The sequence below is a fragment of the Bombina bombina genome, chromosome 7 (genome assembly GCF_027579735.1).
Source record: "Bombina bombina isolate aBomBom1 chromosome 7, aBomBom1.pri, whole genome shotgun sequence".
In the NCBI taxonomy this organism is placed as follows: Eukaryota; Metazoa; Chordata; class Amphibia; order Anura; family Bombinatoridae; genus Bombina; species Bombina bombina.
Window position 1 is genome coordinate 128,188,302 of NC_069505.1, and position 15,488 is coordinate 128,203,789.

Below are 15,488 nucleotides of genomic sequence, written 5' to 3' on the forward strand. Positions count from 1 at the left end.
GTCAGAGTGGGCCTCGTCATCGCAAAACGCCTCAGAAATTTCTACAGGCATAGACAATACCTGGGCCGGGCCACCATGATACACCCTATGGATGGATCACTTTCGATACCGCCGTTTGCAGTTGATCCGCAAAATTTGACGGCCAACGAATCTCTCCCGCAGGAGTAATGGTTGGACCCTGAGGCGCTGCATGTGCAATAGGAGATGGATGCAGGGAGCGCACCTCACGGGACGGGGACCCCTCAGAGGTGGACGGCTCAGTGGTACTAGACATCCATTTGCTTTTAGATGTCGTAACTTTATTAAGGCATGTGGAACATATTTGAGCAGGCTAATCAACCAGAACCTCCTCACAATAAACACAGGAATGAGACCTAGTTAAAGAGGGCGAGAGTCCTCCATAGCTTGAGCTGTTATTAAGGACTAGATTAACCTTTATAACCTCCAATGGCCGGGGCACTCACCATCTCCTATGACCCGGACTACAGAAACCGTTTGGTCTCCTGTGCCGCTGATCAACAGAGGAAGATAGATAGCCACACCCGGTCACATGGAATGTCCGGCAGGAACCGCCCCTGCCTAAGGAGAAAACGCGCCAAAAAAGGGCCGCGTCATACTCCCGTAAGCCACCTGAAAGATCCACACATTGCCAGAGCCTCATTTCGCACATAACGCAGCAATGACACAATAAACAATATCATGTATAAATTCCCCCTGTTCAATAATCCCCTTTCCAGGAATATTAACCCTTAGTTCTTTAAAGATAAAAGGTGTCACACTGTGACCCTGTCTTCTGTGTTATCATTATGTAATAAAAATGAAACAAATACCAGAATCTACGCCGTGGAACAGGAACATGGCCCTTTAAGTGTGACAGGTTAGTAGCCTCGCTCCTGACATGGACTTGAGTGTAGAAAGCAGGCAGTGGAGCTGTTTATATGAGTCGGGATGGTTTCGCAGGAAGACTCTCCCTGCATCTACGGACTAACTTTCGCCCAGGCTCTCACTGAGAGGCTGACAGGACTACTTAAAACTCCAGTCCCATTCCGAAGAGTACTACCCTCCATAAGAGACTACTCTCGGCATAAGAGACTACATCTTCGGCACTTCTCTGCCGTCCTCCTGTGATGAAAGGCAAAGAATGACTGGGGGATGAGGGAAGTGGGGGAGGTATTTAAACCTTTGGCTGGGGTGTCTGGCTCCTCCTGGTGGCCAGGTTCTTAATTCCCAACAGTAATGAATGAAGCCGTGGACTCTCCTCCACTTTAGATGGAATCTGAACAACCTGCATTAATAAGATGAGCTTTACAGGCCCCAATAAGGAAACGCTCTCTAGTTAAAGAAAAACAGTCAACATATTTCTCACTTAAGGCCTCATGAGCAAAAACTTGCCAGCATGGAGTGAAATCATGAAAAATCTCTGGGGGCTTTATTTGATAAATAAATTTTAATATATGGGTTTCTCCTGCATAGTGAGATAAACAGCTCTCAAAGTAAAATTTGCCTTTGTAACATTATTTGAAGGCCCTTATAGTATGGAAGAGATCATTTCACCAGAGAGCTTTAGATCCTCTGGCTCCTAAAGTGTTAAAATGCAAACTATTAACCCATTATGCCAAGTACTTAGGTACTATGTGACACAGAACCAGAGTACAATGTTAATGTAGTACCTACGTCTAATGCAGAGGTGCTGGTTGCTGTCTGCTTTAACAGCGGGCAACAGCAACTGGGGGTGGAGGTGTAAATATACAGGACATATCACACATAAGTTAAAGGACCATATTAGAGAACATCTTCTGTCCCTTGATGCTGAGATCCCTAAAACACCAGTTGCAAAACATTTTGCTATACATAGAATAGGGCAGGTTTATACTAAGGAAGAAAAACAATATAATTATTCTAATTTCCAGCCAATAGATCCCAAAGCTAATTACTGTTGGTAATAGATATACACTTTTTAAAAGATGAATCAAAAAGGATCTCTTTTTTATATTAAAAACAAGTTTTCTTAAAAGAAATTAATGAGATTTGAAATTATACACAGAAGTATAAATTATGAACTAAATGTATTTTTAACATAATGGCTCTAGCAACTTTGTAAATTTATATTGTTATGGATTATTTATAATGTTTATATATTCTACATAATTTACTGCAAGAAATATAACAAACTTGCTTTCAGCAATAAAATGTAAATTTTACAAAAATGCGAAGAAGTATTATGTGAAACGCGTGTCGGGGCACTCTCACAAGAGCATAGTCCCTCCTTTTAACTGCTTACTCTGTAGTTGTTGATACTATAAATAACCGCTGATATTACAACCTTACCTACCAAATAGTGTAATGATATTTCTAGCTCTCGCTATAGATGAGGCTTAGTCATAGATCAGCTGATATATTTTCTCAGTACTAATATTGTTACTTTAGCTCCTTATTGTATTTAATCTTGCTTTTCTGGGATACATTGTATCACAATAGGTTATTCTATATTTAACTCAGAGTTCAAGTTATTTTAATTGTGGTGTGTGTGTGTCGTTTGGCTGTTTTTTCTATATATCCCCCAACAAAATTTGTATGAATGCATGGACGATACTATCCTTTTTGTATAAACACATGTTCTTTATACATTTAGAGTATGGCAATCCTTTCTTGTGCAGTTTTTGCTGAATTTTTGTAAATAAAATTGGACTATTTACCATTTTCATCTGCAAGTATTATTGTAGCTAAGTCAGCCACATACCCAAGTCAGATTACTTCCTTGGCACTAAAGCCCCTCTGTGACTGTACAGTCATATTAGACCACTAGCCTCTAAACTTAATTTCCCACAAGCCTCCCCAGTTGCAGCATACATAGCAGAAATGTGACAAGGCTTGAACCAAAGGCTGTGTCAATTATCAGTGGCCATAGGTTGCTGACCCCTGACTTATCATACACACTACACCAATTACTCACCGGTGACCCACTCAGGCCTGGAAGAGGCATTGCAGATGCCTGTGAAACGTGCTGTGGTTGGAGTTGTTGCAGCTGTATATGCTGAGTCTGCTGCTGCACTTGTGATGTTGGTGGTTTGCTTTCTAGTTGTAGCAGAGGCTGGATGAGAATCTTATTGTCTGGGAGTTCCTGTTTAATTATGAGATTCTTTCGAAGTTGTTCCACAACAAGTTTCTAAAAAAAAAAAAAAAAAAATTAAAAATCTTTAAGAATTTGTTGTGGCTCTTCAGAGCGTACTGTACTATACATTTTGCAATGTGCATTTTCCATATTTCACAAACATGTATGTAACAAATCCTATGTTATTTATTAAAATTCAATAAATGGTTACACTCATATGGCACCAACAATAATAATATATATCTTGCTAGCATTGAAAGGACATAAATAAAAAATATAAAACTTGTACAGCATGCAATTTTAAGAAACACTTTTTTTTATACTTTTATTATCAAATTTACTTTGCTCTCTTTAGATGTGTTGTTGAATAGCATACATAGGTAGGCTAAGAAGTAGCAATGCCCTTCTGGGAGCTAGCTGGCGACTGTTGGCTACACACATACGCCTCCTCATTGGCTCACAAGATGTGTTCACCTAGGTTCCAGGAAGGCATTGTTGCTCTGGAGCTGACTGATTATATATTTGACCCTTTGCAGTGTGGAGTGCTGTTGTAATTAAAATGTAGCATGTTAAAAAAAAAAAAGCAAGATATATGGGAAAATATGAGGATGTAATTGTGCTACATGTGTATCACCAGCAAAAGATTAACTCTGCATAATAGGCTATATATAGAGCATAACAGAAAACCATTATCCACATAATTTCAAGAGTTAACTATATTTACAATAAGGAATACAGTTCCCATTTATGGTTAAAGAACAAGTAAATACAGTAGATTTGCATAATCAACAAATGCATGGTAAAAAGACAATGCAATAGTACTTTGTCTAAACTTCAAATGAGTAGATTTTTTTCTAACAAATTTCAAAGTTATGTCTATTTACACTCCCCCTGTAACATGTGACAGCCATCAGCCAATCGCAAATGCATATACGCATATTCTGTGAATTCTTGCACATGCTTAGTAGGAGCTGGTGACTCGAAAAGTGTAAATATAAGACGACTGCACATTTTGTTAATGGATGTAAATTGGAAAGTTGATTAAAATTCCATGCTCTATCTGAATCATGAAAGTTTAATTCTAACTTGAGTGTCCCTTTAAGATACAAACTTGATAAAGGCAGAGGGTTATAACGGGAGAAGAGGATAAACAAAAATGTACTGTGGTGGCAGGAGTTAAAAAGGCAGTTGAGTTATAAGCCCCCCTTATCCACTAAATGAAACAACAGTTTCCCAAAAAGAACAAACACGCCTGCGAATATTCATTAGCATAGAAGTAAAAAACAAATCTCAAATTTCAATGTGTGCAGCAGAGATAATGAATGCAAGTCAGCTAGTAGATTCATGCTTTGATATTTACAGGGTGGTTAGATGACTTTGGCAGCTGGCTTTCTTGTCTTCAGTACAATACAAATGGATATGCTAGTCCATAACTGACATATTCTCAGACAAAATAATGTATGTTTTTAATAGTGATTTTATTTTAAACTAATTTAAATCAGTCTCTCTCTATATACACACACACATATATATATATATATATATATATATATATATATATATATATATATATATATATATACATACACATATATATATATATATATATATATATATATATATACACACACATATACACACACACACACACCGTGCATTGGAGCCTTTTGCAGTTCAGTAGATTAAAACATGTAAAATCCTATTTATGCAATATTCATATTTAATAAAGTGTTAAACTGTATTTACTGTAAATAGTTTGCATTCCAATTTTCTGCACATAGCAGAATATGTTCTATGTATGTATGTATGTATGTATGTATATATATACTTTTGTTTTATGTATATATCATGAAATGTAAGAAACCTGCAATAAAAAAAAAGTGTGAAAAAAATGAATTTCTTTTTTTTTTGGTAATATTTTTATTGAGGCCGTCAAGTCAAAATACAATACAAGGAGTGCACATAGCATATACATAGGAAAATTACAGTGACGAACTTGTAAATTCAGCGTAATACAAACTGTATACCTTGCCGGCAAACATAGAAATTGCAATAGACATGTATGTAGAAACACTTGTGAGATACATTAACTATAAATACTAAATATTGGCCTCATTGACATCAAGTTTAATATGTGGATAACATATATATGTATACATTTTAAAATTACCTCAATAAATCTTCTTTGTATTTTAGACCTATGAGGTTGTAAGAATAGCTTGTTGTATATTTTAGTATCTTAAGCTTTTCATAGCGCCCTCCTAATACATTCTCTATTTTCTAGCCACACATTCTTAACACAACCTAGAGGAAACCGTGTCCATTAGGAGTGGTCTGATACGAACTAAGCCCAGCGCAATTATTAGCACATTTGTTTATTTAATCCGGTGTGGGAGCCAGTGGATGGAATGATACTAGCCACAGACTGATTTTCTTTTATGTTACTGCGGATTTTAGTTGAACATCTTGTGAGTGTTTTTAACCGTATTAGCTTATATTAAAGTGTTTTGCTACCTTGATGTGGGGTTGCGCCTCTTTCTTCTGTTTGTTGTAGATTCTGAAATAAGAGTGCAAGCGACACCTCAGATTTAGCAGCACCTTGCAGAGAGCGGAACCGGAGGATTCATTTGATTATATTAAGAACAACCCTAATTTGTTGGACTTACTTTTCTAAAAAGTGATCTGTATGAACTACCCTCAAAGGAGCCGGTAACATATGAATTGTGTGAATAACATACACATTGAGTTTTGACCCATTGTGTTTGTTTTTATTTGTTTTATTTATTTTTATTTCAAAAAGGATATAGTGTGTGTTTTATTGCTTTTAATAACTATTTGTCTTCTACATCCACTATTATTCTTAGCTTCATATCTAAACACCTGAACCCATTAGTTGCGCTGCAAAAAATCTGTGTGCGATATATATACATTATATATAATCACGCGTATATGTATGTATGTAACTATGTAAAAAAAACATTTTACTTTCAACTTGTAATACCAGCGATACCAGATGCGTGCAAAAACCTTACTTCTAGCGGAGTTAGCATGTGAGTGTTAAATACTGCTCCACTTGTAATCTGGCCCATTATGCTTAAAGGAACATTAAAGGGACATGCAACCCAAATTTTCTCTTTCATGATTTAGAAAGAGCATGCAATTTTAAACAACTTTCTAATTTACTTCTATTATCTAATTTACTTCATTCTTTTGATATCCTTTGCTGGAAAACAGAATTTATGCTTACCTGATAAATTACTTTCTCCAACGGTGTGTCCGGTCCACGGCGTCATCCTTACTTGTGGGATATTCTCTTCCCCAACAGGAAATGGCAAAGAGCCCAGCAAAGCTGGTCACATGATCCCTCCTAGGCTCCGCCTACCCCAGTCATTCGACCGACGTACAGGAGGAAATATGCATAGGAGAAACCATATGATACCGTGGTGACTGTAGTTAGAGAAAATAATTCATCAGACCTGATTAAAAAAACCAGGGCGGGCCGTGGACCGGACACACCGTTGGAGAAAGTAATTTATCAGGTAAGCATAAATTCTGTTTTCTCCAACATAGGTGTGTCCGGTCCACGGCGTCATCCTTACTTGTGGGAACCAATACCAAAGCTTTAGGACACGGATGAAGGGAGGGAGCAAATCAGGTCACCTAAATGGAAGGCACCACGGCTTGCAAAACCTTTCTCCCAAAAATAGCCTCCGAAGAAGCAAAAGTATCAAATTTATAAAATTTGGCAAAAGTGTGCAGTGAAGACCAAGTCGCTGCCTTACATATCTGGTCAACAGAAGCCTCGTTCTTGAAGGCCCATGTGGAAGCCACAGCCCTAGTGGAGTGAGCTGTGATTCTTTCAGGAGGCTGCCGTCCGGCAGTCTCATAAGCCAATCGGATAATGCTTTTAAGCCAAAAAGAAAGAGAGGTAGAAGTTGCTTTTTGACCTCTCCTTTTACCAGAATAAACAGCAAACAAAGAAGATGTTTGTCTGAAATCTTTAGTAGCCTCTAAATAGAATTTTAGAGCACGGACTACGTCCAAATTGTGTAACAAACGTTCCTTCTTTGAAACTGGATTCGGACACAAAGAAGGTACAACTATCTCCTGGTTAATATTTTTGTTGGAAACAACTTTCGGAAGAAAACCAGGCTTAGTACGCAAAACCACCTTATCTGCATGGAACACCAGATAGGGCGGAGAACACTGCAGAGCAGATAACTCTGAAACTCTTCTAGCAGAAGAAATTGCAACCAAAAACAAAACTTTCCAAGATAATAACTTAATATCTACGGAATGTAAGGGTTCAAACGGAACCCCTTGAAGAACTGAAAGAACTAGATTTAGACTCCAGGGAGGAGTCAAAGGTCTGTAAACAGGCTTGATTCTAACCAGAGCCTGAACAAATGCTTGAACATCTGGCACAGCTGCCAGCCGTTTGTGAAGTAAAACAGATAAAGCAGAGATCTGTCCCTTCAGAAAACTTGCAGATAACCCTTTCTCCAAACCTTCTTGTAGAAAGGATAGAATCTTAGGAATTTTTATCTTGTTCCATGGGAATCCTTTAGATTCACACCAACAGATATATTTTTTCCATATTTTATGGTAAATTTTTCTAGTTACAGGCTTTCTAGCCTGAATCATAGTATCTATTACAGAATCTGAAAACCCACGCTTTGATAAAATCAAGCGTTCAATCTCCAAGCCGTCAGTTGGAGGGAGACCAGATTCGGATGTTCGAATGGACCTTGAACAAGAAGGTCCTGTCTCAAAGGTAGCTTCCATGGTGGAGCCGATGACATATTCACCAGGTCTGCATACCAAGTCCTGCGTGGCCACGCAGGAGCTATCAAGATCACCGAAGCCCTCTCCTGATTGATCCTGGCTACCAGCCTGGGAATGAGAGGAAACGGTGGGAATACATAAGCTAGGTTGAAGGTCCAAGGTGCTACTAGTGCATCTACTAGAGTCGCCTTGGGATCCCTGGATCTGGACCCGTAGCAAGGAACCTTGAAGTTCTGACGAGACGCCATCAGATCCATGTCTGGAATGCCCCATAATTGAGTTATTTGGGCAAAGATTTCCGGATGGAGTTCCCACTCCCCCGGATGGAATGTCTGACGACTCAGAAAATCCGCTTCCCAATTTTCCACTCCTGGGATGTGGATTGCAGACAAGTGGCAGGAGTGATTCTCCGCCCATTGAATTATCTTGGTCACTTCCTCCATCGCCAGGGAACTCCTTGTTCCCCCCTAATGGTTGATATATGCAACAGTCGTCATGTTGTCTGATTGAAACCTTATGAATTTGGCCTTTGCTAGTTGAGGCCAAGCTTTGAGAGCATTGAATATCGCTCTCAGTTCCAGAATGTTTATCGGGAGAAGAGATTCTTCCCGAGACCATAGACCCTGAGCTTTCAGGGGTTCCCAGACCGCGCCCCAGCCCACCAGACTGGCGTCGGTCGTGACAATGACCCACTCTGGTCTGCGGAAGTTCATTCCCTGTGACAGGTTGTCCAGGATCAGCCACCAACTGAGTGAATCTCTGGTCTTTTAATCTACTTGAATCGTCGGAGACAAGTCTGTATAATCCCCATTCCACTGTCTGAGCATGCACAGTTGTAATGGTCTTAGATGAATTTGTGCAAAAGGAACTATGTCCATTGCTGCAACCATCAATCCTATTACTTCCATGCACTGCGCTATGGAAGGACGAAGAACAGAATGAAGTACTTGACAAGAGCTTAGAATTTTTGATTTTCTGACCTCTGTCAGAAAAATCCTCATTTCTAAGGAATCTATTATTGTTCCCAAGAAGGGAACTCTTGTTGACGGGGACAGAGAACTTTTTTCTTTGTTCACTTTCCATCCGTGAGATCTGAGAAAGGCTAGGACGATGTCCGTATGAGCCTTTGCTTTTGACAGAGACGACGCTTGAATCAGGATGTCGTCCAAGTAAGGTACTACTGCAATGCCCCTTGGTCTTAGAACCGCTAGAAGGGACCCTAGTACCTTTGTGAAAATTCTCGGAGCAGTGGCTAATCCGAATGGAAGAGCCACAAACTGGTAATGCTTGTCCAGAAAAGCGAACCTTAGGAACTGATGATGTTCCTTGTGGATAGGAATATGTAGGTACGCATCCTTTAAATCCACCGTGGTCATAAATTGACCTTCCTGGATGGTGGGAAGGATCGTTCGAATGGTTTCCATTTTGAACGATGGAACCCTGAGAAATTTGTTTAGGATCTTGAGATCTAAAATTGGTCTGAATGTTCCCTCTTTTTTGGGAACTATGAACAGGTTGGAGTAAAACCCCATCCCTTGTTCTCTTATTGGAACTGGATGAATTACTCCCATCTGTAACAGGTCTTCTACACAATGTAAGAATGCCTGTCTTTTTATTTGGTTTGAAGATAATTGAGACCTGTGGAACCTTCCCCTTGGGGGTAGTTCCTTGAATTCCAGGAGATAACGTTGAGAAACTATTTCTAGTGCCCAAGGATCCTGAACATCTCTTGCCCAAGCCTGAGCAAAGAGAGAAAGTCTGCCCCCCACCAGATCCGGTCCCGGATCGGGGGCCATCCCTTCATGCCGTTTTGGTAGCAGTGGCAGGCTTCTTGGCCTGCTTACCCTTGTTCCAGCCTTGCATCGGTCTCCAGGCTGGTTTGGGTTGTGAAGTATTACCCTCTTGCTTAGAGGATGTAGAATTAGAGGCTGGTCCGTTTCTGCGAAAGGGACGAAAATTAGGCTTATTTTTAGCCTTAAAAGACCTATCCTGAGGGAGGGCGTGGCCCTTTCCCCCAGTGATGTCTGAAATAATCTCTTTCAAATCAGGCCCAAACAGTGTTTTGCCCTTGAAAGGGATGTTAAGCAATTTTGTCTTGGAAGACACATCCGCTGACCAAGACTTTAGCCAAAGCGCTCTGCGCGCCACGATAGCAAACCCTGAATTTTTCGCCGCTAATCTAGCTAATTGCAAAGCGGCATCTAAAATAAAAGAGTTAGCCAATTTAAGTGCTTGAACTCTGTCCATAACCTCCTCATACGAAGATTCTTTATTGAGCGACTTTTCTAGTTCTTCGAACCAGAAACACGCTGCCGTAGTGACAGGAACAATGCATGAAATTGGTTGTAGAAGGTAACCTTGCTGAACAAACATCTTTTTAAGCAAACCCTCTAATTTTTTATCCATAGGATCTTTGAAAGCACAACTATCTTCTATAGGAATAGTAGTGCGTTTGTTTAGAGTAGAAACCGCCCCCTCGACCTTGGGGACTGTCTGCCATAAGTCCTTTCTGGGGTCGACTATAGGAAATAATTTCTTAAATATAGGGGGAGGAACAAAAGGTATGCCGGGCCTTTCCCACTCCTTATTTACTATGTCCGCCACCCGCTTGGGTATAGGAAAAGCATCGGGGGGCACCGGAACCTCTAGGAACTTGCCCATCTTACATAATTTCTCTGGAATGACCAAATTGTCACAATCATCCAGAGTAGATAATACCTCCTTAAGCAGTGCGCGGAGATGTTCTAATTTAAATTTAAATGTTACAACATCAGGTTCAGCTTGTTGAGAAATTTTTCCTGAATCTGAAATTTCTCCCTCAGACAAAACCTCCCTCCTGGCCCCTTCAGATTGGTGTGAGGGTATGTCAGAACAGTTATCATCAGCATCCTCTTGCTCTTCAGTGTTTAAAACAGAGCAATCGCGCTTTCTCTGATAAGTAGGCATTTTGGATAAAATGTTTGCAATAGAATTATCCATTACAGCCGTTGATTGTTGCATGGTAATAAGTATTGGCGCACTAGATGTACTAGGGGCCTCTTGTGTGGGCAAAACTGGTGTAGACACAGAAGGAGATGATGCAGTATCATGCTTACTCCCCTCATTTGAGGAATCATCTTGGGCAATATCATTATCTGTGGCATCATTGTCCCTACTTTGTTTGGACACTATGGCACAATTATCACATAAATTTAAATGGGGAGAAACCTTGGTTTTCATACATATAGAACATAGCTTATCTGATGGTACAGACATGTTAAACAGGCTTAAACTTGTCAACAAAGCACAAAAAACGTTTTAAAATAAAACCGTTACTGTCACTTTAAATTTTAAACTGAACACACTTTATTACTGAATATGTGAAAAAGTATGAAGGAATTGTTCAAAATTCACCAAAATTTCACCACAGTGTCTTAAAAGCCTTAAAAACAGAATTTATGCTTACCTGATAAATTACTTTCTCCAACGGTGTGTCCGGTCCACGGTGTCATCCATTACTTGTGGGATATTCTCCTCCCCCACAGGGAAAGGCAAGGAGAGCACACAGCAAGAGCTGTCCATATAGTCCCTCCCAGGCTCCGCCCCCCCCCAGTCATTCGACCGACGGTTAGGAGAAAAAAAGGAGAAACTATAGTGTGCCGTGGTGACTGTAGTGTATAGAGAAAGAAATTCTTCAAACCTAATTAAAAAACCAGGGCGGGCCGTGGACCGGACACACCGTTGGAGAAAGTAATTTATCAGGTAAGCATAAATTCTGTTTTCTCCAACATTGGTGTGTCCGGTCCACGGTGTCATCCATTACTTGTGGGAACCAATACCAAAGCTTTAGGACACGGATGAAGGGAGGGAGCAAATCAGGTTACCTAAACAGAAGGCACCACGGCTTGCAAAACCTTTCTCCCAAAAATAGCCTCCGAAGAAGCAAAAGTATCAAATTTGTAGAATTTGGACAAAGTGTGCAGAGAAGACTAGGTCGCTGCCTTACATATCTGATCAACAGAAGCCTCGTTCTTGAAGGTCCATGTGGAAGCCACAGCCCTAGTAGAGTGAGCTGTGATTCGTTCAGGAGGCTGCCGTCCGGCAGTCTCGTAAGCCAATCGTATGATGCTTTTCAGCCAAAAGGAAAGAGAGGTAGCAGTAGCTTTTTTGACCTCTCCTCTTGCCAGAATAAACTACAAACAGAGAAGACGTTTGTCTGAAATCCTTTGTTGCTTCTAAATAGAACTTTAAAGCACGGACTACATCTAAATTGTGTAACAAGCATTCCTTCTTTGAAACTGGATTCGGACACAAAGAAGGCACAACTATTTCCTGGTTAATATTCTTGTTGGAAACAACCTTTGGAAGCAAACCAGGTTTAGTACGCAAAACAACCTTATCTGAATGGAACACCAGATAGGGCGGATTACACTGCAGAGCAGATAATTCAGAAACTCTTCTAGCAGAAGAATAGCAACCAAAAACAGAACTTTCCAAGATAACAACTTGATATCTATGGAATGTAAGGGTTCAAACGGAACCCCTTGAAGAACTGAAAGAACCAAATTTAGACTCCAGGGAGGAGTCAAGGGTCTGTAAACAGGCTTGATCCTGACCAAAGCCTGAACAAAAGCTTGAACATCTGGCACAGCTGCCAGTCGTTTGTGTAACAAGACAGATAAAGCAGAAATCTGTCCTTTTAGAGAACTCGCTGATAATCCCTTATCCAAACCTTCTTGGAGAAAGGAAAGGATCCTAGGAATTTTAATCTTACTCCATGAGAATCCCTTGGATTCACACCAACAGATATATCTTTTCCATATTTTATGGTAATCTTTCTAGTCACAGGTTTTCTGGCTTGTACCAGAGTATCTATCACAGAATCCGAAAACCCACGCTTAGACAAAATCAAGCTTTCAATTTCCAAGCAGTCAGCTGGAGAGAAACTAGATTTGGATGTTCGAATGGACCTTGTACTAGAAGATCCTGTCTCAAAGGTAGCTTCCATGGTGGAGCCGATGACATATTCACCAGGTCTGCATACCAAGTCCTGCGTGGCCACGCAGGAGCTATCAAAATCACAGAGGCCTTCTCCTGTTTGATCCTGGCTACCAGCCTGGGAATGAGAAGGAACGGTGGAAACGCATAAGCTAGGTTGAAAGTCCAAGGCGCCACTAATGCATCCACTAGCGTCGCCTTGGGATCCCTGGATCTGGACCCGTAGCAAGGAACCTTGAAGTTCTGATGAGACGCCATCAGATCCATGTCTGGAATGCCCCATAATTGGGTCAACTGGGCAAACACCTCCGGGTGGAGTTCCCACTCCCCCGGATGAAAGGTCTGACGACTCAGATAATCCGCCTCCCAGTTTTCCACTCCTGGGATGTGGATCGCAGACAGGTGGTAGGAGTGATCCTCCGCCCATTTGATGATCTTGGTCACCTCTCTCATCGCCAGGGAACTCCTTGTTCCCCCCTGATGGTTGAAGTAAGCAACAGTCGTCATGTTGTCTGATTGGAATCTTATGAATCTGGCCTTTGCTAGTTGAGGCCAAGCCCGGAGAGCATTGAATATCGCTCTCAGTTCCAGGATGTTTATCGGGAGAAGAGACTCTTCCCGAGACCATAGACCCTGAGCTTTCAGGGAATCCCAGACCGCGCCCCAGCCTAATAGACTGGCGTCGGTCGTGACAATGACCCACTCTGGTCTGCGGAAGCTCATTCCCTGGGACAGGTGATCCTGAGTCAGCCACCAACGGAGTGAGTCTCTGGTCTTCGGATCTACTTGAATCACTGGAGACAAGTCTGTATAGTCCCCATTCCACTGTTTCAGCATGCACAGTTGTAATGGTCTTAGATGAATTCGCGCAAAAGGAACTATGTCTATTGCTGCAACCATCAACCCTACTACTTCCATGCACTGAGCTATGTAAGGCCGTAGAACAGAGTGAAGAACTTGACAAGCGTTTAGAAGCTTTGACTCTCTGACATCTGTCAGGAAAATCTTCATTTCTAAAGAATCTATTATTGTTCCCAAGAAAGGGACTCTTGTTGACGGAGACGGGGAACTTTTTTCTATGTTCACCTACCACCCGTGAGATCTGAGAAAGGCTAGAACAATGTCTGTGTGAGCCTTTGTCTTTGAAAGAGACGACGCTTGAATTAGGATGTCGTCCAAGTAAGGTGCCACTGCAATGCCCCTGGGTCTTAGAACCGCTAGAAGGGACCCGAGCACCTTTGTGAAAATCCTTGGAGCAGTGGCTAGTCCGAATGGGAGAGCCACAATAGGTAATGTTTGTCCAGAAAGGCGAACCTTAGGAACTGATGATGATCTTTGTGGATAGGAATATGCAGATACGCATCCTTTAGATCCACGGTAGTCATAAATTGACCCTCCTGGATTGTAGGTAAAATCGTTCGAATAGTTTCCATTTTGAACGATGGCACTCTGAGAAATTTGTTTAGAATTTTTAAATCCAGAATTGGTCTGAAAGTTCCCTCTTTTTTTGGGAACTACAAACAGATTTGAGTAAAACCCCTGACCTTGTTCCACAGTTGGAACTGGGAGTATCACTCCCATCTTTAACAGGTCTTCTACACAATGTAAGAATGCCTGTCTCTTTACTTGGTTTGAAGATAAGTGAGACATGTGGAACCTTCCCCTTGGGGGTAGTTCCTTGAATTCTAGAAGATAACCCTGAGAGACTATTTCTAGTGCCCAGGGATCCTGAACATCTCTTGCCCAAGCCTGAGCAAAGAGAGAGAGTCTGCCCCCTACTAGATCCGGTTCTGGATCGGGGGCTACCTCTTCATGCTGTCTTGGTAGCAGCAGCAGGTTTCTTGGCCTGTTTACCCTTGTTCCAGCCTTGCATTGATTTCCAAGCTGGTTTAGTCTGGGAAGCGTTACCCTCTTGTCTAGAGGCTGCCGAGTTGGAAGCCGGTCCATTCCTGAAATTGCGAAAGGAACGAAAATTGGACTTATTCTTAGCCTTGAAAGGTTTATCTTGTGGGAGGGCATGGCCCTTTCCCCCAGTGATGACTGAAATAATCTCTTTCAATTCTGGCCCAAAAGGGGTCTTACCTTTGAAAGGGGTATTAAGCAATTTTGTCTTGGAAGATACATCCGCCGACCAAGACTTTAGCCAGAGCGCTCTGCGCGCCACAATTGTAAACCCTGAATTTTTTGCCGCTAACTGCAAAGCGGCGTCTAAAATAAAGGAATTAGCTAACTTAAGTGCGTAAATTCTGTCCATGACTTCCTCATACGGAGTCTCCCTACTGAGCGACTTTTCCAGTTCCTCGAACCAGAACCACGCCTCTGTAGTGACAGGAATAATGCACGAAATAGGTTGAAGGAGGTAACCTTGCTGTACAAAAATCTTTTTAAGCAAACCCTCCAATTTTTTATCCATAGGATCTTTGAAAGCACAATTGTCCTCAATAGGAATGGTTGTGCGCTTGGCTAGAGTAGAAAACTCCCCCTCGACCTTAGGGACTGTTTGCCATGTGTCCTTCCTGGGGTCGACCATAGGGAACAATTTCTTAAATATAGGAGGAGGGACAAAAGGTATGCCTGGCTTCTCCCACTCCTTATTCACTATGTCCGCCACCCG

General features: G+C 41.4%; 1 protein-coding gene across 1 annotated transcript in view; it reads right to left on the reverse strand.

Moving 5' to 3' along the window:
* Nucleotides 1-15,488, reverse strand: part of PHF21A (PHD finger protein 21A) — a 631,407-nt gene that overhangs the window by 443,864 nt on the left and 172,055 nt on the right. Inside the window, exon 5 of the mRNA XM_053720295.1 lies at nucleotides 2,954-3,166. Within this exon, the coding sequence (XP_053576270.1) occupies nucleotides 2,954-3,166 (213 nt within the window). The remainder of the gene's footprint in view (nucleotides 1-2,953; nucleotides 3,167-15,488) is intronic.